The 26,484-nt window shown below is 43.0% G+C and overlaps 1 protein-coding gene across 1 annotated transcript in view; it reads right to left on the reverse strand.

Moving 5' to 3' along the window:
• Positions 1-26,484, reverse strand: part of ARHGAP32 (Rho GTPase activating protein 32) — a gene marked incomplete at both ends in the record, with an annotated part of 162,339 nt that overhangs the window by 119,713 nt on the left and 16,142 nt on the right. The window contains 3 exons of the mRNA XM_084301400.1: positions 21,392-21,476; positions 21,847-21,888; positions 22,935-23,026. Of these exons, the coding sequence (XP_084157526.1) occupies positions 21,392-21,476; positions 21,847-21,888; positions 22,935-23,026 (219 nt within the window). The remainder of the gene's footprint in view (positions 1-21,391; positions 21,477-21,846; positions 21,889-22,934; positions 23,027-26,484) is intronic.

Here is a 26,484-nt window from a genome sequence, read left to right on the forward strand (position 1 = left end):
ATATATCATTCATAAGTACAAGGAGCTGAAAAGGATGCTACTAGTATAATACAAGGCCAATTACAAACTTTGTTTCCCTTTTAAAACCATCTAAGCTCCTTGTTTGCAAGTACCAGATAGCAGGAAAAAGAAACACCAGTAAATAACCAAAATGTTCTTTTTTCCCCTCAACTGACAAAGCCTATTTTATCCAGCTGTAAGTTCAACTGTTCTCTAAACTGACTTTGTTAAATGAGATCACTGCTCACATCCTTACAAACAACATGCAGTTCTCAACTGTGCAAGACGAGTATGTAGGTTACAAGCCCAACTGTATCTCAGATGCTGAAATATAGATACTGTTTTGTAAGAAACAACAGCATGATTTCACATGCTGTTGTGCAGTAAATCTGTGTTTTTGACTGAGAGTGCTGATGCTAAAAGGAACCCAACTATGCACTAGGTCTACACCCATCTCTGCACAGCAACTCCCACGTGGATGTCCTGGGGTACCGAGGCATGTGCACCCAGGTGTATGCACACAGCCCTACACCATGTAGCCAGAACTCTCCTTGTCCCATCTTCTGCTCCTTCTGACAGGTTGTGGGTTATGAGTGAGGGAAACTGTAAAGGAAAGATGGGGTAAATCTCATGAACTGAAGCTAAGGAGGCTGTTTCTTCCTCTCCAGATGAATAATGAAAAAGTTTCTTTGAACCTGCCTCAGCTCTTTCCTGCAGAAATCGCCTTCCTCATTCCAACAAAACCAGTCCCCAAGCAACACCATCAAAACCGCTAAGTTTCCCAGGAACCCAAATCAAATTGCCATCGAACAACAGAGGGAATTAGCCAGAAGTGACATAATGGATTTTGCCAAGACATCTCCTACTACCAACTACAGCACAACCCAAATCTGTATTTGCTCTCCCCACTGCCCTAAAGCTGCACTAAACAGTTAACTGAGAATCTCCCTGGTTGCAGACCGAGCTCTGCTTCCGACACAAATTCCCATAAAATTGTGGTGCCCACCATTTAAGAACTAGGAGCCAAAAAGAAAAACCCAGTCTGTCTCCAAAGGAAACCACCTTTAGTCACTGGTTAATTGACCCTGGTGACTGTAATAGCAGACATTTGGAAATAGGCACTTTGATACACAAAGCACACATGCCCGCTCTTGTGTTATTCGTTACACCACAGGCTATACGCAAAAAGGGAAAAGTAAATATTTTCCACATTACTGTTCAAAGCAAAACTAATTCAATGTAATGATGGGTTTCCATAGCCACTTTTGGTATTTCTGAAATACAGTAACTTCAGGGTTCGGATAGGATGCTGGCATGTTTGGGATGTTTTTTTAAAAACGCCACTGACCTTCCACCTATCTGCAAAGGAGCATTTTTCCAAGTTCACAGCCAAACCGAAGCATTTCAAACACTATGAATGGCTCCAGTTTTGTTGTTGTTGTTTGGCTCTGTGCTGATTAACACATGTAAATAAAGGCAGCTGGTGTTACCTCTCTCTATTTCCATTTCACACCCTATTAAAGTCTGATTTCACAATTAATTGAAACCAAAATGAGATTATTCAGAAATTAATCCTCTCTGGCAGCCTTTACCGTGCTGAGGTTTAGTCATTCATTACCTGGGGAGGCACAGACCCCCTCCCGGCAGTATTTAGAATTAAACATTTTGGATATCACACAGCGATACCAAAACTGGTGCTGGAACAGGACGCGTCTGCAAGCGCATCGCTGCTGTTACACACTCGTTGGAACAAGAGAGGGAAGGATTGCTCCGTCTCGCTGACAGAAAAGCCACGTTTTAATACGAGCAGAATTTAAAAGAGCCAACTAGGGGATCAAAATGTAAAGGAAGAACAACAGCACAAGGGATGAAGTCACATCAACAACAGGCCCAAAGACCAGAGAATTCAGATTCAAACGGCTTCCAGGTGGGTAGGGTTTGGGGTTCGAACTCAAGCACGGATTCGTAATGACATTTCTTGAGTAATGAAGGTGCAACGGTAAAACACGCTGGATATACACACCTACCGACCACTGGACATGTTCTAAATGACAAAAAATAATTCCTGATGTGATTTAAGAAACACACACAAACGATACAAAATCAGCTTATGACCACAGAATGAGCTGACGGATGAACAGATGATGAGGATCACAGAATCACAGAATCATCTAGGTTGGAAGAGACCTCCAAGATCACCGAGTCCAACCTCTAACCTAACACTAACCAGTCCTCCACTAAACCATATCACTAAGCTCTACATCTAAACGTCTTTTAAACACCTCCAGGGATGGTGGATGTGCAAATTACCACCGTTTCTCCTGCGTTTCGCACTCCTCAGCCTCACCTCACTCCAAAAATGCCCAACAATTGTAAAGATGAAACTTTTGAAAAGCAGCAGCTCATGGCACACAAGTACTGCTCCAGGCATCTCTCTGCACACACAGCTGCAGCTGTTTGGAGCCGCCTGGAGCTGGAAGTGAGGAGAAGACGACCACTGCCACCGGCCTGCGGAGCAGGAGAAGCCTGAACGCCCTCTGCACGCTAGGTGGCACCGCACTACAAATTATGGTGGGATTCGGCAATGATTCGGGTTCCTAAGAAAAATGAGTAAAATCATCTCCCGGCTCATGAGCCCCGTCCTTTGGAAGGCCGGCTCGGCACGGCCGCTGCGTTTCCAGGGCCAAGACAATGGGGACGGCTCCGTGTGAGGAACCAGCCGCTTGGCGGGGCCAGGCAAAAACAAGGAGACCCTTCAATTGAAGGGGCTCACTTATTTCTTTATTTATTCCAAAGAGAAGTGGCTTTACCACAGAACAAAGCCTCCTTTACGTTCGCTGGCTACTGCTGGACAGAACGGGGCCCTTACTTCGGCCGCTGCCCGTCGCTGTGCCCAAACCCAGCGCTGCCTCAGCGCCCGGGGCTGCCAGCACGGAAAAGCCTCTGGAAGGGGCCAGGAGTGGGATTGCTTCACACTCTTCGCCCACCATTTTTAAACAGGCTCATTTTATATGCTGGCAACACATGTTAAGGGTAGAAACCATGTAGAACCTCTAACGTGGGCTTGTTAAAGTTATTGAGAAACGCCTTCATCCGCGGTCAAAAAAAGAGTAAGCCAATGAATATAATTTTTTTTTTACAGCTCTGTAAGATACATGTACGTTTTATCTTCCTGCATATGGCATTTCATAAAACTGCTGACTTTCAAGGAAAGTGCATTAAAATCCCGGAGTTAGTTATGACTGCCTCTTCTGCTCGGAGCTCCAGAATCCATTAAATGCTGTGGGAGGTCAGTGACAGTTTTAGTCAGAGTCTACTTTTCCATTTGCTGGAAACAAGCATATTATTCCTCTGAGAGAACTGAAAATTGATACAGTCCTGTCACTGCAGGCTATTAGTCTCTTGCTCAGTTGCTTTTTTTTTTCTCCCCCACTAAATCAATATTCACTTTTTTTTCCCACACTGATAATAATCAGTCACTGGAAAAAATGCTTTAAATACCTGCAATCTCCTCAGGAGTTCTGGGAGAGGAGAAAGAACAATAAAAGCAGCCCCAAAAGCAATCATTTTGATGGGAGGAAGAGCGCTGTGGCAATGAGAAGCCCAATTTGTTAATCTAGCCATTGATCCTGTCTCACTGCCACAGCTTTTTCCCTTACTCAGAGTGCAGAGAGGTTTCTACTATGATTTCTCACCTTCCTGTCATCCAAACAGAGTATTCATTTTGTTTTTAATACACAGGCCAAATGGAGAAGTGGGCTGGGCTGAGTAACATCACTTATTTACATTTACAGAGCAGCAGTAAGAAATGCATAAATAAGCCCAATTGCACAAAAATACTTCCACTGCAATTTCATCATCAGAAACTTACTCAAAAGGATGAACAGACATGTCAGTGGGTAATAAGGCACCATCAAAACTTCTCTAAAAGCTTGGGAAACAGACTGTAAGCAAAACCAAACAAGTTTTGCACATCACTTTTACGCAAACCACATCTTTCCAAGCACAGATCTGCAGGACTAGGCTCAAGACAGAAAAGCTAAGAGGGGGAGAAATCAGTGTTAACTACAACCACATCTGAGAACTGCTTCCCCAGGAAAAGCATTATTTATTATCTGGCTAAATACCAACCTCTCTTGCTGACAAGACGAGCAGCAAATGAAAGAAAATAATCTCCCCTTAGCTGGAGGAGGAAGCGATAAAAGCTGAGGGGAAGCTTATTCTATTTCCTCCCATGACCCCAGAAGTGGGAAAGATCAACAACCACTCATCTTTACCAACCCGGCCGTGTGAAACCCGGTGCGTTTGGCATTTACTGTGCCTCCGCCCCCAGTTTTACATAAAGGTTACTCTACAACTACAGGACTCCCAGAGCTTTCAAACTAAGCCCATGACCTTTAGCTAGTTGCTCATTTCTTTGCTTCACTTCAGTTTGGGGGCGTGAGGGTGCGCACACAATTTTTGTGCACACATGCATGTGTGTACATCTGTGACAAAGGATGTTTAAAATTTTCACATCTTAAATCCTCCTCTCTCCTTTTTTTTTTAAACAAAGAAAACGAAAGTCCATGTTCCACAGCTGGATGCAGAGGCGCAGTGCACAACTCCCATATGTTTTAGATCACCACAGGCATTTCTATACAAAAACTTGAGCGAGTGCTAAAGCGTGGAATAGACTAGATGGAAGTATTTCCTCTCGACTACTCCTTTCTGGGAAAGGGGAGCTGGAAAATGACCAGAAGAGATACATGGACTAATTGATTTTCTGAAAAAGGAAAATTTTGCTAGGAGAAAAAACAAAAACTTCCCCCATTAGCCAGATGTTGCATAAAAAACTTCAGTCAGACTAAAAATATCTGGCTTTAACATGAAACTCCAAGGGGAATCACGATGCCTGTATTTATTGCACCTCTCCTCCTCTTCAAGTGCAAACACAACCACGTGCATGGTTCTTATTTTCTGCTGCTCACACACCTGCCCTGGGTTGCTACCGCTCCAGCGAGCGCCTTCCCACATCGCGGTCATCAGGAGTACACTGAGGGACTGAGGGACACACTGCACCCTCTACAAATTCCCTGATATCCCCAACTCCTTGTCTTTTGCAGAATGGGGTGTCCCAAGGTATCTGCAGGCTTTAGGCAATGTACAACTCAGACTAGCACACAGAATTCAAAATACAGCTGCCAAGTAACTAAGCAGTTGTATGAGGTCTAAGGCACCTCATATACTGGGGGAAAAAAAAAGTTTACTATATTGCACCTTACCTACTCTGAAAAATAAATATTGCCCAAATTCAAACATTTATACTAGTTGTAGAATGAGAACACGTAAGTTAAGACAAGGCACTGAAAAAGCCCTCCCTCCCACACTCCTACTGCATTTTAAATAAGATTTTATAGTATGCTGCAATTACACGGTTAATGACACAGTCAGACCTTGTGTAGGAGGCACTGTATTTCTGATGAAAACAATCAATGACATTTACAGGAGCTAGGTGACTTGAAGAACTTATCCTCAGCCCCTGGAAGAAGTTTTCCAGAGTACAACCATGAGGTCACTCTCGTGGCCATCAGCACTTGCACAGCATCATGACAATGTTGGGAAGGACAAAGGAGAGAGGCAAGGCCAGTCTCTGTCCTCTGCCACATCTGGTAAACATGAAGGCTCTATTAACTCTGATAGGGAAAGCTGTGTTAGTATCTTTATCATCAGTATTACCACCCTTCCTACCAAAATGGAAATGCTAAAACCTTGATAGAGGTCCACATAGGTACAGATCTGTAGGTACCATTATTCCAACAAGACACACGAATGCCCTAAAACCAGTGGGTTGTTTTACTGTTATCTCAGCCAAATCAATGAGGAAAATCTCTAAGAAGTCTGAAAATTAGATGTTTCATCTCAGGTTAACATAACCGGCTCTCAGAAAGTGCCTACCACTTCATCTATAAGGTTTCAGCCTCAATAATTCTAGCCAAAGGCACTACTCAGCAGACAGAAAGCTGGTGTAATGCAGTCATTAAAATGAAATAGGTGACACTACTGTCATCCATTTTCAGTTCTGAAAATAATGAGTTGGAAAAAAGATCAAGATAATCATGTTAAAGTCTTAAGCAATTATGTGAGAAACTCAAGTTTCTTTAAACAAACAGATTTCTTCGCTCTCTTTGAGAAAGGCTTGAAGATACGTGTGTACCCTTATGGCAGACAAACACCTAGCTAATAATGAGACCTACTTTGAAATTACCACAACTTTTAATCTAATTATATGATTGGGTTTGATATTATTTCTGGGAGATGCTGTTTTAGAAGGACTAGAGCTTTCAGCCCAGGAAAAGCAAACACATTATGCCGCACTGAAAAGCAGCCCATCCTCTTAAATATTAATTGCAACCTTATGGCTAACAAAAAGAAAGAGGAGTATTTTATTCTATATATTTTCTGGGTCTTGTAGCTGAAGAAGAATTCCTGCTAAACAGACAAGCTTCACTAGGATGTGAAGCTCTTAGTTCACTACATAAGCCCTGCCCAGTATGGTCTTACTTGCATTGAGGTCAAACGGACTGTCCTCGTGAGTAAAGGACTGACCGCAGTAGAGAGATGCCAGGCAAGTAAGAGAAATCCTTTCCTGCTATCCTGAGGCTGTCCCCAGAGCTGCTGAGGCACCTCAGAGATCTGCCAGGTGGGGAGGAACCGCACAGTCCAGTCCCAACTGAAAACCAGCGTGTGATCACAGAAATACAGACGGCATCGTGAAGCACAACAGCGGAGTGCAAGCCAGCCTTCGACATTTCATGTCACTCGAGACCATGACCACTTCAATGCTGTTTTTTTTCCAGTGCTTCTATGAAATGGATTGCAAACTCACAGTGGCCAACTGGAAATCGTGAGGCTGTATTTTCCAGACTGCAAGCACACACAGGAATTACCCCATTACTTGCCTGCCACGGATTATTTATGTCATGGGGCAAAGCAGTATATCACATGCATTTCCAAAATCCCAGGGGAGGAAGAAAAATGCTTTTGCAGATAAAAGAATGCACCTTCTGTATGTTGACTTGGTAAAGGGCAGCAAGGACAGTAAAGCAAAATGCCTTCTATCCATGGTATTACAGAAATAATCTTGGAAAAGCTCTATAAATAGGATTATTTTTATTTTTATGAAATGTTTCATAAAATTTATCTTGTGGGCATTTTTTGTTTATTTGTTTGTTTTTGATCCATGTCTCAAAACCTTAATCGGCTGTCTCCAATAGAGTAAACTTCAAAAGTTACAAATACAGGAAAACTCCATAAAAGTTCATGGATCTAAAAACCACAGATTTTCACTCTAGAAAACACCACTAAAATGCCAGAGGCAGAAGATAAGGCAACAAAGATTTGAAAAGAAAATTTTAACCTTTAAATTTCCCAGATGACAGATCAGGGAAGGTGGTTTTTGAACAACTTGGGTCACACTGGAACCAGGTGTACACCTTGCAGGCTCCACCTGAGATCTCCCCACTCGAATCGCGAAGCTGAGTTTCCAGTTCTGCATTCTCCAAAGAGAAAAGCTTTTGGTTTAACTTTGCCACTGTGTACTCTTTGAAAGCTCCTAAGAAGTTTGCTCTTCTGACACACTTGTTCTCTGGATTTCTGCAGACCTCCAGGAGATGGGCTGTTATGATTCAGCTCTGCCTGACGTTGATGAAGACAACCACGAGGATAAGAATAATAGCATCAACCACTCTGATATGGCACCCCGGAGGCCACCCAGCATTGCAGGGGACTCGGTTCCTCCAAGCGGGTGACGTGATGCTCATCGCCCTGTGCCCAACTGCCCGGCCCCACAGCCGGAGGCGAATGGTTTGTGGTGGCAGTGACAGACTCGCATGGGAAGCACTTCCATGTGCAGGAGAGCAAGGAGCAGAGCAATTCCAGCAGACAGCCCCCCACAGCTCCAAATTGTGGACAAACAAAGAATTCAAAGTCTTATTTCACTGTATTATCCTGGCAGTTCTGCTAAGCTTTGTATGAAGAACTTCTTAGTTTCCAAAAGAAAACAGTGAATTGTCAGCAACTGGGAGTAGAACAAACACTCACCTACAGAAAGCTCTGATGCAATAGCTTGTCTAAATGAGCACACACAAGATGTAAAATGCTACAGGCCTCCCAATAACTCAGACTGTCTACAGCCACTGAAGTGAGTGTATTTAAATGAACGGATTTCTGTCTGGGGAACACTGGAGTGTGCACATGCAGCACACCTGACAGCGCAGGGCTTATATGTAATCCATGCTGTAGTCCTTTTGGAATTCAAGGACACGTTATGGTAGCAATGAGATTTAGTATTACTGATGCAGATATAGTTTGTTTTACAGTGGTGGTTTTAGCCTTAATCTGATCACAGCAACTTGCAAGAAAAATACACCCCTAACTGTAGCAGAAAGTACAGTACATCACCACATCCAAGGTGATTTTCAAAGGAAATCTAAAAAGTGTATCCATTTGATACACAAGAACTGGTAGAGTACATCAGTACTTTGTTGTTAAAAATGGAAGTTAGCCCCCTCTCCTTTTTATTTGTATTTTTATTTTTTTTTTAATCTAATAGAAAACTGAAACATTATTTTTTTCAGGACTGTCTCTAGAAGAGTCAATGTATGACCCAAGTTCTCGTCTTCATGACATTAGGCGCAAGTCAAACCAAGCTGATAGGGGAAAGCAACACTTGAATCTTGAAAAAAAACACACCAGCAAATACTTGAGGTTTGGTTTTAAATCAAAACATCCTACACAAACCTGGCAGAGATGACAACCTCACTGCTTTCTTTCAATTAAAGGATAATAAAAAAAAGTTTAACAAACTCTGACAGCACCACTGAAACTTCTGTTAAAATCAGTTCGGAACACACTTTGCATCTCAGCTATTCCTAAGCAACCAAAGAAATGACAGATGGATTCAGAAAATTAATATACAAAAGACTTGGGGGAAAGGGGAGAAACAAGCAAAGGAACACCTATTTTAACATAATTCACATTTCACTGCTTGTAGGAATTGTTTCATCTGCATCTTACAAAGCATCCAAATCAAAGGAGACTCAAAATATGAAAATACCAGGTAAACTAACCCTGAAAAACAACCCAACAAAAAAGTTTTAGAGGAGAAGTGCAGCAGCATATTTACTGAGTGCAGCCTGACCTCAGGAAGTGCAATTTTCGTTACACAACGTGGATTTATTCTTGATCACAGCTCCCCTTTGGAATACCCCGGCAGTTCAAAAGCACCTCAGAGCAGTATAGATTTAATTGCAGAGTAAACTTAATGCACACAAGAAGAAACACTGTGAGCACAAATGCCTCTGACATCTGACTTTCACCCTTTTTCATGGGACAAGACTTGCACAGGCAGAAGGTGATTCTGATTTTGTCTAAGACCCGAAAGGGAAGCAATGTGAAGAAGATCGTGCTCATCTTTTTCCTAAAGAATGACACCACAGCTAAGTGCCCCCCATTGGTTACACCAGGACCTGGGGCACTTCTGAATTCCTTGGCCATCGTGCCCACAGCACAACTGGCGCTGGAGTACTACAGAAGAAATACTTTAGAAGGAAGAGCATCGTTTAATGAAATTGCCAAGATCAAGGCCAAAACAAGAAATTTCCAGGTCAAAATACTGACCAACCCCAGCATGGTTTTACCTGACTTTTGAAAAGATCACAGCCAAAGCTGTGGCCATAATTAGGTAAGTTCCTAATTAGCAGACTTCAAAAATCAGTTGCAATTACAAGCTTCTATTATTTTTTGGTCTCTCTGGGCGTGAATAGTAATTATGGGTAATTAATCTTAAAAATATCTCACTGCTCATGAAGAGCTCCCAGCAGCACAGCAGGCAATGAAGGACAAGGCACCATCTTAGAGGTAAGAAAGGCTTAGAGTCCTCTCTTGTTAAAAAACGAATGGGGCAGTATGAGACCTGCTTTTAATTGAAGGTTTCCTGTTAAAAAGTTCCTACTTAACTTACTCCTGAGAAATCTTCAAGTCTGATGCAACCTTCCTCTTCTCTAAAAAAGCAGAAATCAAGCAGCCAAACCCCTTAAAGTAGTACACAAATATTCATATAATGAGAAGTTACCAACCTGTGTCTTCTCCCACAGCAACCAAATTCAGATTAAAATCCTCTATTTTCCCTTCAGAACGCAAAGCAACAACAAAGACCCCGCAGCACAGACTTTGGTGCTTGCTTGCAGTGAGAGTTTATCTTCCTTTTTTAATGTAGAACTCTAGGATTTTTTTCTTTAAAACCTGAAAATAACCTAATGTTTTACCTGTTTTTTTTAATGGCAGGCTTGAAGGCCTCAGCCATGTCTGGCCCGATCTTTAACTGCTGCCTGAGAGGAGACGCCAGAAGGAGAAGCGCGGTGTGGCAGAGATGATCCTTTTGTTAATTGTTCGTTGGTTTTAGGGGGCAGCAGGCAGGGAGGTGGGCAGCAGCACGTGTGCTCTTCACAGCATGAACATGACCAGAGGCATTTGTGCTCGGAGCTCTCCCTTCCTATGACACGTCTGAGCGGGAAGTGACTTTACACGTGAAAAGCTACACCTAATGGCAAGCAAACCACAGCACGGATACAGAAATAATGATAATATTGCAGATCAGTAACAGGAAAAATACAATAATAATAATTCAAAACCAAAAAGGTATCCTCGTAATCTGAGACCTCGGACATAAAACTCCTTTTCATCTTTGCAGATAATTTTTAAACCTTTTAAAAATAAAAAACAAAAGATGTCTTTGTCCTTGATGGCTTCTCACTGACGTTATTCCGAACAGTGCAGGTATGTATTTCATCCTCTGCACATCTTCAGTTGAGGTGATGTCTTTATAACCAATGCAATATTCGGACACCTCTAAGAGGCTGGATGTGCCTTCCCACTTCCCGCCACCCAACCAGAACTTGTGTTTGGGTCTTTATTAGCAGCCTGCAAATCCTTTAGACAGGAGAGGCAGAAGGAAAATATTCACAGCTCAGTGAAGGACAAAAACTTCTCTGTGCCCTCTGATTCAGCAGCAACACAAACCAGCTCTAAAAAGATCTTCTGCTTAGTTTAAACTCTACTTAGTTTAAAGTAACTAGAAAGTGATGGATAAAGGGAGGCTTGGCAGAGCTGGAAGAAATGCAGACCATGTACTGGGGGAAATAAAAACCAGCAGAGCTTGTCCCGGGTGTTCTCAAAGTGCATATCACAGCTCTGGTGCTACTGCTAAAATGCATTAATAATTCAAAACGCATGCACTAGAGTAAGAGGTCACTTCTCCGAGAAGAGTTTCCAAACCCAATCTAACTTTTATTTCATTTTAAAACAGATGGCAAGGCCTGGCGTTAAAACAAACCTTGAGCCACAAGAGAAGTCGCACGGAAGTGGGCTCTGAATCTTGATCTAATGCTTCTTGAGCCTTACACTTAGGGCTAAAGAAGCCTGAGTTCCCCTCACCTGAACAAGGCAGCACCCTTGTCCCGATATGACGCTTCTTCTTTCATGCAAATCCTTCCTAACCCAAGGCTCCAGCTCCCACTGGCATCTGTGTTCATTCCAGGATTGCTGCACCTATAATTACTGTGGGACTCAGCACATACACAGTTTGTCAATAATTTACTAGCTTTTAAAAGTAAAATCCTGGACTCACACTGTAAAAATAACAGAAGTTGTTTTGGTTGTTTGAATACTTCAAGCTGGTAAATGGGAACTTGGTCCAAAATCAGTCACTTTAAAGACTGAATGTTTTGACATGTCATATTTGCAATAAATAAGTTTAACACCCAAGCTCTGTAAAGAGCAATTACACAGCTGCACTGAATTTCAAGGTAACTCACGAGAATTTTTGTTAGTATCTAAACATAAATTGGCAGGACCAGACAACATCACCTACCCCAAGAATGAGATTTTCTAGAAGGCAACTTGTTTTATAACCACATTTATAAGCTTCATCATTCTTCCAATAGAACCGGATTAATTTTAGGGCAGGTTCACGGATCCTGAGCATACATAAAGCACACAGCACTATACATCTTCATTTCCAACTTGCTATAATACTGGGTTTGCTGCTATCTATTAAGCAACAGTCTTTCCTCTGAATTATTACTGACATAATTCTGAGCATGATGGTGCCAAAAGCTCGCTCTGCAGTTAGAGGTGTGAGCTCTGACTGCAACTCACAAACCAGTCCCCAGTCATTCAGAAAAACACTTGATGGGGCTTTAAACATTTGCATGCAGGCCTAAACAAGCTTCTCATAAAAGCTCCTTCTGGGAAATATAGGAGAGGTCTTGCACCTTAAAAATATGTCCCATAGCAAGTTATTTAGTTACTATTAATGGTTCTTTAATTCATATGGTAGAAGGATGGAAAGAAGAAAAAACAGATACTAAAATCAAAGTTTCTTCAGTTATTTTAAAGAGAAATTTTTAAAAACTACACTTTAGGAGAATGAATCTTGAAGAGGATGTGCAAGCATCATGAGCTTCTTCCTTCAAGTATTTTATAAATCAAATAAAATAAAAACAAACAAACCCAAACCACAAGTGCACTGCTAAACTGCTTCAACATGATGTTTAATGGTAGCATTCAATTTTATATTGCTTTGCCAGGAAAACAACCTGAATTTGCAGGTTTTGTTGACACAATAGCCAGAAATGAAAAGGCAGAGGAAATAAGGAATTGATATCTCTGGAATACTCACCAGAGATCAAAGAGCTTTTTGGTATGGATGCCCAGGAGGAAACAGAAGCCTCCATTTTCCACACACACACCACAGCAAGGGATAAAATAACAGAACTATCAAAGTCTACAAACATGTTTAAATGCCTCCTAGACATTATAATGGTACGCGTGGGTGAGAATATGTGCCTGTGTGCACGCTTACCCATTTAAAACGAAAAATCTGTCTGAACCCAGACCCTTGGGAAAGTTTAGGTTCACGGGAAATCTTCTGCACAAATCTGTCTCTGTTGCAAGTAAAACAAACAAGAAAACTTGGGTTTCAGCGTAGCAGATCTAGAAACATCCTCTGTGGTACACGTACAGCTATGTGTGTTGCATTAAGAGTCCTGTCACAGTACAGCAAACATTTTCACGTGTAGTATGCAAACACCATTAGTTCAAGTGCTTTCTTCTACATTTTCTTGCCATTCAGGGTAGACCATCAAAGTTTGAGAGCAGCAACAAGCTTTTCCTTGAGCACTCAAAGACAACTCTTCTCTGATTTTATAACGAGAGAACAAGCTTGATTTTGCCATGCCACATGCTACATTACTGAGAGAAGCAGGTGGGGAAGCAGCGCTGATTTTCCAGGTCTGGAACCCAGCTGGAAAGCAGATCGCACAAGGAGCTCCACAGAGCTCCTGGACACACGGCGTGTCTGGCACCACAGCCACAGCACGCCTGGGATGCTCAGATGAATGGGGCAAGGGATCTCCTCACAAGCAGCCCTCGCCTCCTTCCACCCACACATCTCAGCCAGGACACGAAGACAAACACTTATAGCTACAGCTCGCAGGCACCCACATTCCACTGGGATGCTGATTAATGAATAAATGAACAAACAGCTTCCTAATTCACAGCCCAACTTCCTACCCCTGAGCTGCCAACACTGCCATCAAACAATCTCAAGATGTGGCCCCCAAGCACAAACGAAACAAATTTCCCTTTTTGTAAGCAGGCACAGTGAACACAACACGTAAATGGTCCAAATGGTATTTGGTACTGGCATGACAAACCTCCACATATAAAACCACACCTCTGCTTCTAGAAATCCCAGGGATTGTACTGATACCAAGTTTCTAGCTGTTAAAACCACACAGGCTCAGCATGCTTGCAGATCTGTGAGCACAACACAAGGTTCATTTAAACGTTTCTCTTGTTAGCAGCACGGCTTATTGTGTATAAAACAAAGAGTTTTAATCCTCTTTCAGCCTACGAAACACTAGTGAAATAGGGATTACTTTTCTGGAGCACATGGATTCCTTTTAAATTTTTAATATATTTTAATTATACGTATAATACATCTGTGTTTTTTTCAGGTCATTAAACCTGAGGGAAGAAAAATTTTCCAACAACTCTGCTCCAGTTACTAATTAAAACAATTTTTTTTACAGTTCTGTGACATGCTGCTAAGGATGATTTATGATGGTGGCAAACGGCAAGGGGTCAACGCCAGAGCTAACAGCTGGGCTTATTATGGTCACTTTTAAGACTTACTCATGTCATCAAATAGCCACTATGCACCAGTAAAGACAAAAATCCACAAACAAGTTTGCTATATTTTCAGTGTTAAATGCAGGGGGAGTAAAAAGTAACCTGGGTTCCTGCAGGAGGTCACCGTTTTCAAATGTGAGTGCTAGAAATCCTCAGCTGCAAAGAAGAGCCAAGGGCACAGAGACTTCCCTGAAACCACCCTGGCCTGCCGGTCCTCAGCACATCGCCTGCCTCAAGGTATTTAAGTCAAAGAAAATGCTTATCCAAATTTGCACGGTTATTTTCTAATGTTACAATAAGACAGAGCAGAAACACACCAGGTGAGCAATGCTCAGACCCTCGGAGTGCCCTCGCTTTGCCATTTGACACAGCTGGGCTCTGCTCTGGTGAAGCACACCCAGAGGAGACACGAGTCGTCCCATACAAATGTTCAAAAGCACCCAGAGGCAAAAGGAGAAAAAAGTAACAACAATACTAATTCAACGGAATTAACAGGTACAATCTCATTTGCTTTTAACAATAATTTGCAGGTTATAGTCTATCCTTCTATTTATATACTTTGATGATGATGAGCTTGAAATGAAAGACGTAAAAATAAATTCCTTTCAATTTCCTTAGAACAAAGGAAATCTGACAGAGCTCATCTAAAGAAAGACCGAGAGGAAAAAAACCTTTCCTCCCTATGAAAGGCAATTCAATAACCAGCCAGCTGAGCAATGGCAGACAAATTAGCTTTTGCTTTTTAAAAAAGATAAAACAGATTTATAAAGTCATCGTTCCGGTATCCGCCAGCCAAGGGGAGGAAGGAGTGCAACAAGATGCTGATCCCCTCGTTAGCCTTGAAATTACCTCCTGACAGTTTTTTTTTAGCAGGTTTTACAGAGTGGTAGACAATTTATGTGAACCCTGCCTGTTGAAGAGAGCTCACTAACAAGGCTGTTAGCTTGCTCTACAGCCAGCAACAACCGTAAAACAAGTCCTGAGCGTGCCAGCAGCTGTAGTGAGGCATCGTGGAGAGAGATCAACGCTTCCACACCTGAAGTCATCCTCCCACTTTAAAATCCACGCTGGAAGAAAACGAAACAAGCTGGAATTTCACAGGTGTGTTCTTGTTCCAGGGAGGAATTTTTCTGAGTGGCAAGCTGGATGCAGAACCGGGAAGCAGAAGATTCCAAAAACTGAGGTGAACTTACTTGAATATTTTCCTCACTTTTTTGGCATTGAGAAGCTTCGCCTAGAGACTCCAAATTTTAGAAATCTGTTGATCTTGGCTGTAGACTGTGCCAATTTTAAGGGAGTTGTGGCTGGAGTTATTAAGTTAATAGAAGCAGTTTCCACATTATGAACATCGTTGTTTTTCTATACCCATGTCCTTAAGAGCAGCCCTTGCAACATCTCCCCCTGCCACTTAGAAGGTGATGGTAAAGAAACCATACGGAAAAGGCAGTCAGAAGGAGGGGCCCTTGCTCTGCAGAAGGGGACAAAACTTGCCAGAACAAGGGAACAGGCACAGGGAGAGAGTGACAGCACCCACAGATGGAAGGCAGGCTAAAATGGAGCACCATGTAGTATTCAGTGTGGTATACCATGCCATAACCACTCAGATGTTTTTAAAGACCAAGCAAAACCAAGCAAAATTATTTTTCACAGCATGAACACACAGCAAAAATCAGGCCAGTTTGAGGGATTTTATTATGCACTTCCATCTTTTCAAGGGAACGAGTCAGGCAGGGAGGACTGCTATTTAATGTTTCACTTTTTTAAATAAATATTTTTTTCCTCTTTAAACACTTCACAAATGGGTGGAATAAATGAAGACATTCTAGCCTGCAGCTGGTCATGACAGCCAAGATGCTTATATTGCCATGCCCACAGGAGAGCTGAGGGAACGAACAATCCTTCCTCCACCGACGGCAGGGCGCAGACTTCGTTTCCAATCATGGCTGGAAGGAGATGGGAGCTGTCTGACCCCACACAGACACAGGTCAGGGAGCACTGACATTCCTGTTGCTTCTGGTTGATCTGTGCAAAGATGTTTCAGCCTTTAGTCATTGACAAAACATGTTAAAGCACCCCAGTTAGCTCCAGAGGAGGGCATCTGGGCAGGCTTTCCCAGTTTTGTTTCCTTTACAATCCATCACAGGAAAGAAAATAAATTTGTATGATTAATAGAGGGAGACCTTCACAAGCACACTTCCCCTCCCCACCCTCTTCCCCACAGGATTATTAAATAGAAGAAAAAAAAAGACAAATCACCAGAAGAGGAAGAAGACCCCCCAAAACATCTTCTCAACAGACTTTGTTGATAAAAAGCATCAGAAAATTGAACTGCTCTTTGCAGTGCTTCTAACTCTTAAGACACGACAGGAGAATGCAATTACAGATGCAAACCACAGCCACCATTGAAATGCAGCCCAGCATCTTGGCTGGAAGGCTGCTGCTTGCCAAAGGCATTCAAACAGCAAACAATGTGCTGAGCTGCAGCAGGAATTCCTGGCAGCTGATGCCTCCACCGGCGGAAGTGATTCTGCTTCAAATACTTCCTTTACCACTGATAACACGCTCCTATCACTTGCAATGCCAGGGCTTAACAGATAAGGAGGAGAGGATCTTCCATGCGCCGTAATCCAGTCCTGTTCTGACGGGGTTTTATTTTTAGAAGGCAGCTACACAAACACAACCACAGCGAGACAGAGACCGTGCTGTGCGAAGGGGTAAATCCGTGCCAAAGGCAAGATAGCTGAAGCGATATGAATGTGCATTACAGCACTTTCTCTGCTTTACTGATTATTTGCTCCCTGAAAAACCCCTATCACCTGGGAAGCGGAGAATTCATCAGCTCTCATATTCCATTACTAAAATCTTCTCAACTGAAGATAATTCCTTAATTGTTTCACGTGAAGACAAAGTCTTTATTTCTGGCAGACAGTAAAGACACTTGGCGAATACCTGGCCACTGTTTCTCCTGTTCGTATTAATGGCCCTGAGAGGGGCTTGAGGGGCAGGATGTTTGGTGCACCAGGAACTGGCCGGACGGCTGCATCTGGAGAGCTGTGGTCGACAGCCCGATGTCCAGGAGATCAGCAACGAGTGGTGTCCCTCAGGTGTCCATGCTGGGACCGGTGCTCTTCAATATCTTTATTATTGACAAAAACAGCACATTTGTGGATGACACCAGGCTTAGTGGTGCAGCTGATGCAACAGAAGGAAGGGATGCCATCCAGATGGACCCAGATGAGCATGAGAAACAGGTCCACACAAACCTCATGAAGTTCAACAGGGCAAGGGCAAGGTCCTGCACCTGGGTCAGGGCGTCCCAAGCACCAGAACAGGCTGGGGGATGACTGGATTGAGAGCAGCCCTGAGGAGAAGGACTTGGGCACACTGGTGGATGAGAAGTTGGACAGGAGCTGTCAGTGTGCGCTCACAGCCCAGAGCGCACACATACCCTGGGATGCACCAAAAGCAGTGAGGCCAGAAGTACAAGGGAGGGGATTCTCCCCCTCTAGCACACTGAAATCACGTTTAAATTTAAGACGCTACCTGTGAAACTGCTTCTGAGCATGCTATGTCACATTGGGATGATTTAGGCACTTCTGAAGTTAAGCACGCAGTGAGGTTTCCTGCCTACCTATACTCTGAAATGTCAGTGTAAGAAGACCTGAAAGAGGCACTGAGGACTTCCAACCCTGTGTTTTAGTGCTTAGCTGAACATTAGGATACTCTGTACAGCAATACCTGCATAAGCAATGTCTACTTTGTATATTAATTGGTTGGATTTGGATGTTCTACAGACAGGAGAGGCATCACAGATGGACGTTAGCCAAGAGCTGTGGAAAGGCAGAGCAGACCTTAAGAGTGAAGGCAGGCAGCAGAACCGACCTAACCAACGCTGAGTAATCACAGCCTAGCTGTGGCCTAATAACATCTAATTTGGGGGACACAGACCACAGAGGGCTGAACCACAGTTCTGTTCCTGCAACAAAGCTCTTAAATACTCACCTGGTATCAGACTAAAACAAATGGTCAGTGCAGAACCTGGCTTTTCGTCATAAAGTTAAAAATGATACGTGCATGAAAAATAAATGCAGTAATAAATGTGAAGTATTTCAGCAGAATACCAGTGGATTTCTGGCACTGATGCAATTTGTAAAGCCCATCCTGTAACTGCAGCTTTGACAGCAGCTACCTTTGTCATGAATACAGCTTTTGCCTGGTAAACCAGAAATTTCCTGCCCATGCAACACACGTCTTGCTGGCCAGACACAGATAAGGGTAAAATATGTGGCTGTTGAAAGCAGTGTACCAGAACATCTCTGAAGAGAAAAGCCTCCCAAAATGCACCTAGTTTTGTTAGCACAGTGCTAGGAGGAGAACAACCCCTTTTTATACGTCTCGAAGTTAATTTAAAACGATCTCATGAGGTGAAATGCCAAGATATTAATACCAATTGCAGCATGAGACCATATTACAAGTGACATAAACGTTACAAAACAATCTGAAATTTGGCCAGGCTGTTAATAGACAGCATTACACAATTACTGACACAGCCAGATAATGCTGCATTTCTACTATGCAAATTTTTAACAGTGAATAGATTTTGAAAGGAGTTTACACCCACTACCCCCTCAGATGCAACTTGGTAATTCGCTATTAGGTGCCAAGCTGTCAATTACAAGTCACTTCATCCTACTGCTATTCTCTAGTCTACTTTGTTATCACAAAGGAGCCACCAATGAAAGCCACTCGATTAAAATGTATGAGCCCTATATGAACCTATTTTTAAGACTGTAAACTAATACTGCTGTTGTATTAATAGCTTGCATTTATTTTGCCATTAATACTGGTCTTCTCCTCCTAAGGAAATACTGTAATGCTCTGTTCTTCCCTATGTCAGGAGCAGAGCTCTGTTCTTATGATATTTTTATCCCTATTAAAAAGAAACCACACCGTGGGAATCTATCAGGAATCTTGCTTAGAAAAGGGGAAGAACAAGAGGCACGGAGCTGGTATTTAGGGCCTGATTCACCTTGTTTAAGCACTTATTTGGCTTTAGGCACACAAACAGCAAAGAGCACATTTGGGTGAGTAAGGCTTCAGTTCTGTGTAGGGCTTCTCAGAGGCAACAGAAAAGACACAACTGGCTGCCCCCAACACATCCCATCACCAGTGCCTCCCGCGCGGCTGTTGACCATCCTTCTGACTCTGTGGCACAGACACTGAGATACAGCTGAACACCCAGGACTGCTTTTTCTTCCCCTGCTATTCCTCCCCAGGTATTTCAGCCAGACACTGCTCTGGTTACAGCCGCTGGTGTCCTGCCTTGTGCCAGGGGTAACGCAGAGCACACCTGAGCAGGGCCACAGGAAGCTGCAGACAGCACCAGACTGCACCAGCTCTTGCTTGTGCAAACTGCCCACCAGCACATGCTTTGCACAGCAACGTGAAGAAAATCTGTAAAGAACATATTCTGGGATTTTATTTCTGCAATTGGTTTCTCCCTCTTGAGAACACACATCTCAGCACATCAACCATATAGGTACCCACTGCCCTCCTTAAAAGATGCCAAGAAATGCTTAACACCACAAAATAGATGATTTGTCTTCAAAATCCTTTAAATACTAGCAACAGGCAAAGGTTGTAATCTCTCTGTAGCATGCACATGGCACTGGAGGTCTGCTAATGCACCCACCTCTCTGACTGATGGAGAGGAGAACTCAGGATCGCAGAATGCCAAAACCATCCCCGTGTGTACAGAAACCTGCTCAACACCTACTCCACATAAAACCTCTCCCTGAAATGACTGAAAGATCTGTGATGTCAACTCAGAAAATTACCAGGAGACAAAAATAGGGATGGAGATTAGTCACACTATTCCTATAGACAGGAACTGAAAGAAGCAGAGCTTTGCTTCAGAAGCCCAAGGATTGCTGTGAGTCAGCAGCCCCCTCCCAGAGACCTGACAAAGCACTGAGCTCTTTGCTCTGGTGTCCTCCTGAGGCCACTGCTTTGTCTAACTCACCGAGCCTTGGGGACATCTGGGGATAGTACCTCTCTCCTCCTTTTTTGTTTCAGGCACAATCATTACCTTAACTGCGAAAGAACAGGGTTTTGCGCTTCTCAGGTAAGACTGGAAAGCTTTTGGGGGGTGGAACAGAATGTATCACAGCTGAAATGGTTCTTTTGAGTCAGCAATGTGAATTTCTACGTAACTACTGTATGTGCACGTGTCTTGCAACATATGTGCAGCCCCTGCTCAGTATAGTGGATCTACTTAGAGCCATGAAGTGTGAGTAACAGTACATAGGAATCCTGAACAGGACCTGAATTCCAGAGCACACCTTCTCAGTCAGAATTTAAGGACAGAAAAAAAAGGGTGCATAATTCTGTTTGCAAAACTGTCAGGTGCAGAAACATGAAAAGCTGTAAATAATTCACTGTATTACACGAAATGTTTTACAAATGAAAAGGTTGTAACCTCTTTTTGGCTACAAGGCTGGCAGATGCTGGAGGCATTCCTGTTTCTGAAAGTGCAGCACAAGATGTGCCCTATTTATGAGAAACTAGCAGTGACTCTTGGTTTTCAACCCTCCCCGGTACTCCTCAATGAAAAATGCATCTGCCTATGTTTCTGATGGATGGCTCACAAAGGAATAAAGCCTGCACACTTCTAGAAATGCAACTCAGGCTGACTAGCAGTTTCTTGCATTCTGATGACACAGCTGCTGCAGTGCACAATGCAGAGCTCGGATAACACGAGGAGAATCAGTAAATTTGAATTAACATTTTATATTTACATAAATACATGCACAACACAGTTGTTTAAAAATACACACACAAGCTAAAAAATATGCATGCAGTTACTACAGACAGCTCAATAATGCATGTTTAATGGAGTCTTAAAACCGTGACATCAGCCAAATCCTGTGGAAATAAAATCCTCTCCAGCCTCAAAGGGGTGGCCACACAGCTGAGGACAGCTTCTGGCCCTGAACACAGAAGCAACTGCAAAGAAAGAGATGCTATTGCTTTAACTTCCTATTACTAACAGTTCACAATAAACTGAATAAACCTCAGTGGAGCTTCCCCCAGCAGGTTAGTTGGTAGCCAGACAAACATAATGATGTTTTGTATGTAAAAGAAATCTGAAACTCACCTGTATGTTGCCAAAGTCCACATTTTCGTAATGGAAATGCGCACATTCAGCCATCTTCGGAAAATGACCTTTTGTAAAGGATAACCTGAAGCACATCAAAAGCACACCATAAGATGCAAATCACTGACACCATGCTCAGCATCAAGCACTGTTATAAAATGCAGTTACTCGTATAAAATAATAAGGAGCTTCTCAACCCAAAGCCGAGGGAACAGAGGGGTTTGGTGATGTGATGCACCGAAACAGTGGAGAAAGGAACTGAGTGAGGAAGGAAAACTAAATTGCAAAGTGGCTTTTATCATTGCATCCTTAAAGAACTGCGTGGCAATTTATCAACACCAAGGCCCACATCTTTAAGAAATGGTGCAGGGACAAGCCGCTCTACCTTTACAGATGCATTTTTGCAGTGCAAATAAACAGCCTTACACGAGACACATAGGAAAGTAGAACTTTACCTGTGAAAGGCATCACAGCCCATCAGTCCCGGGTTGATGTATCTGAGGGTGCAGAACAAACGCTATTTATCCTTTGCCTTTTTAAAATTCAAAAGTGAGGCATAATTATTCCCAAGTGTCTCCAGCTACAGTGATGGCTGACGGGGAGATCCTCTGGCTCTGCAACATGCTCTCGTTTCTGCTGAAGCTATTATAGACTCCTATAGATATTTCTGGTGGTGAGCCAATGAGATTGTCATTATCTAGCTTTCTCTTCCCACGGGAATACAAGTGGGAAGTGAGATACAGCATCTGGCTGCTCAGCACTAGAACAAAGAGCCATTTCCCTTGCAGCATCAGAGCACTACAGAGGGGTGATCTGAATGCACAGATCAATCAATATTAGGGAGTTCTGGTCCTCAAGTCAGCACTCTTAGCAAAGACAAGTCAAGTAATATCGATTAATTTTGAACCTCTTTACAGGTTAGGGGTTTGAAACCTTAGCTACAAACATAGTAAGCTGGTTTACATTATCCAGGAGAGTGTGAAAGAGAGAGAAAAAGAGCCTAAGCTTGCAGAAAAAAAAAAAATCTGGGAAACCAGAGAAGTAAAAAATACCCCTAAAAAAGAAAAATTGTGCAAAACCCACTCAGTGAAGAGGAACAGGGCAGAATGTAAAAAAAAAAAGGAAAAGAGTAAAACACAAATAAAAATATATATAGGCCACCCTACATATATATATTTAAATGAATTGGTTTTGGGAGAAATTACAAAAGTTTAAAAATACAGTAACTGTGAGGTTCAGAACTTAAACAGGCTTTGCTCATATGGCACAAAACGGGCAAGAGACCTAACAAAACCTCTGATGTCCCCAGTTTTAGACCACACTAACTATAATTTACTTTGTTTGGATGGATTAATGGTTGGACTAGATGATCTTAGAGGTCTTTCCAACCTAAATGATTCTATAATTTTGGTTGCTCTGATGAAGACATTAACAAAAATGGTTGCCAAATGCCCTAGCTGTATTCCAGCACAACAGCTAAAATCCAGGATATCAAAACTAGAAGCCCAACAAATACAGGAAAATGAAAGAACAGTGCTCTTACTTTTTCACATTCTTCACTTTCATACTTGCTGTGCTGCCACAAGTCCTAAGTGGCAACTCCCCTGAAATGTCAGGGATATCTGCACCTCTTGCCTGCAAAACAAATAAACAAATCAATCAATAAAAAGAACTTAAAAATTGATTGCATACTGTGGCCATAGCTCAAACCTCATTTGTGGTAGAAGCTATACTTCTGCCTCTTAAACATGGAAGAAAAAGAAAACTGAAATTAGGGTTCTAACTTAGTATATGATTATCTCTTCCTCAGCTGTTTTGTAGAGCCTTGCTAATAACTCCAGAGATCCAGCATTTTATTAATTACTTTTTCTGGTTTCTAAAGAAGAGATTTTCAGACGTAGGTGTGTAACATGTTCCTAAACTCCATCCTTGGACTCCTCCTTAAGTACCCGATTTTTCCAAACATCTGTGCAGCGTTCAGTAAGGGGAAGAAGCTGGATAGCTCATGCGGCAGAAAATCAAGTTAATAACAGAGCTGCTCATATGTGGGAGGTGAGCTTTCAAAAAAGGTATTTGAAACTACTGGAACAAGTGCATGAACATATTAAAATTCATCAGAATTCATTTACTTTGGTGAGGCCACAACTCCACACTCTCTTTTTTCATTTGTTTTGTCACGCTTTTGCATCCTCTCCCTCCTCCAGCTGCTTCTCCATAAGCCGTGAGCCGTGCTGGGCAGGCACTCAGCACCCCAGGTGGAACATGAGCACCATGCGCTCCTCTCGCTGTGCTGCTGCAGGCCCTAAGCTCTAGGGAATAAGGGGTTTTAGGCAAGGTTTTCATGAAGGGAACCAGTGATCAAACCAGGAGATCAGCACAGGCTTTACAGTGCAAGAGGAGTAAAATATGGTCCTTGATGTTGGCTCATTTGTGGCACGGGTGAGACCAGCTGAACGAGCACAGGACAGATCACAGAAGGATGTTTTTCTGCTTTATACAATGCAGTGCGAAACATGAATAATGTCCAGAATAATGAATGCTCAAGCAAGAAGAAGAGAGTCACTTCAGAACTCCTTCTCTTGGGGGCCCAGTACAAGTAGGTATTACATGAAACTCATTTCCTAATGACAGGAGTGAACAGACTTCTCTGATCCAGAATATCAGTGCCAATGCCTCTCACCCTGCCTACCAAAGGATCTGTGAATGGAGACGATCAGTGGGCAGGCTGTTGGACAGCACAACACAGCCAGCTGCACGCCGCAGTGTCAGCTATGGGCACAACTCGGTCCTCACCCCCCAGACTTCAGAGTCAGACAACCACAGTTCAGGCTGGCTGCCCTCCTACAGGGCGAACAATGGCAGAACCTCTCACTGCCCTCCCTGAAGCTCTCCTTTTAGCTTGACCTGGGTCAAATTTACATGTGCTTCACCACATCACAAAGAGCTGAAGTAAGTCAAAGCCATTCCCATATTCATTAACTAACAACAACAGAGCTAGAGGGAGCGATTCATCTCATTTAACTTCAAAAATGTACGAGGAGCACAGCTACAACTGTCTATCTTCCCAAGGCTACCTTTATAGTCACTAGAGATACACAGGCACTTTGGGTCAGGAATTGATTTTTCTTCTTCTCCTAGATTAGGGAAAAGCAACTAGGAGCTGCAGGAGTATCTGCTTCTGCCTTGACAGAGGGAATCCAGGGTGGCCCTGGCTCAGGTGCAGGCATGCACTGCAGACACCTGCACACGTCAGCCAGCATCACTGTGCCTGGGCAGGACTTGAGTAGAGCACAAGTTCTCCCTTCTGAGCCAAATTCCTCAGAAAAGGGATGCTGCAGCAGTGCCGGCCGTGCTCTCCCCTTCTGACAGCTCAGACGAGTTCGAGGTGAGGATGCTCACTCTCCCACTTGTGCCTGTCACAGCCTTGAAGAGAAGCAATGTTTCAGCTCCGCTGTCCCACAGCTGTACAGAACATGCTCGCCCACGCACTGAAGGAAAACAAGGACAATATTTACATCCTTAAATAAACCCTTCCTGGGCTGACTGACTGTTATAAGCACACAATTACTTCAGTGTGTAATAGGACACTTGAGAGTCTCATTGCGAATTTCAGCATTAAGAGGATCACGATTTTAATAAACCTTACAGGTCCTTTACATAAGAAAATAAGTAATTACAATAATAAATGTGCCATTCCTGTAAGCTGCTTTTTGGCAAAGCTGGATGCGCTTGCCTTAGTTTTCTAAGGAACAGAATTTTTGTAGGATGAAAAATAATTTTTCTTCTCCATCAGCAGTAGAAGCTGGTGGGATATAAAAATGGTTAAACAAATCTGACAGAAAAACGTGGGCTGCAAGCCAGTTTGCAGCAGTGGGCAGAGACTACCCTGGATCTGACTCAAAGCAGCGTAGGCAAAACTCACACCTCCGGGAGACTTAAATGCCAGCATTTCTTTTAAAAAGTTGTATTCTACTCTCCTTCCCGATTGAGTTATGTCCAATCCTGCTGGAAGGAGATATCCGCCTCTCCCACTTCCAGCAGCACGCGTCCATTGACATGGACTACAATGAGATGCGGTACACTCATTAACTGCGGGTGCTTTTCCAATTAGATTTGAGCTCTCAGGACTGTCGCAGAACATCATCTCCCAGAACTCACAGCTGAGGAAAACAGGCAGAACGGTGATCTTGTGTAAGCCAAAATCTTTAGTATGAGGTGCGAACACAGGAAAAAACTTGGTGATTAGATAATGAAGAAGGAAATTTAGTGCGATTTTATAAACCATATTGCTCCAAAATGAAACGCAGCTACTTTCTGTCTAAACCACAGATACAGAGCTACAGAAAAGCACGCTGTATTCACCACTAGTTTGTACTTGTTTCTATCCAAAACCTGGCAAGCAAAATGTCACCCTAGATTACCTTTCTCTCAAAATACAAACAAAACACTCCAAAATGAGATTTGTCGTCTTTTGTGTTTTGTGTCACAGTCATTTAACTTTTAAAATCATTTTGAAACAGCTGAATTACTAACATCTGAAAATTAGCTAGCTAACATCATCAGTTGCTTCTCACTTCCTTATTTTCCATGCATCACTCTTCTGTGGAAACCTAGTAATTGCAGAGCAAATCTGTTCATGCAAATTATTCAGTCCAATTTTCACAGCTTAATGTCACTGCTGCATCAATCAATCTGCTTTGGTCCAAACTTGGTAAACAAATTAGGACGTGATCCAGAACGCAGCCTGTTGACTCTATCCACACTCCTCTTACGCTTGAAGGCTTCTCAGCCCCACCGTGCTCCACCAGCTTCCCCCAAACCCACATATCCTCCTACCGCAGGCTTGCTCAAAGACTGCACCACTTCAGTAACACCTGGGACAACATTTGAGATCTTCAGTATTTTGTAACAGGCACCAACATCAACTGTGAGGCAAGCAGGCACCACTAATGAGTTTAAGCAGTTTCAGGAGGACGTCTGTCTGTCTGTCCGTCCCACCCTTCTAATGGACAGCCATTCCAGTTTCAGGTCACCCCAGCTGTTTGCTGGGGGATTGCAGGAGGGTCCCCAAAGCACCTGCGGCACTTGGGGCA

Source organism: Netta rufina, assembly GCF_964035555.1.
Source record: "Netta rufina genome assembly, chromosome: 25".
NCBI lineage: Eukaryota > Metazoa > Chordata > Aves > Anseriformes > Anatidae > Netta > Netta rufina.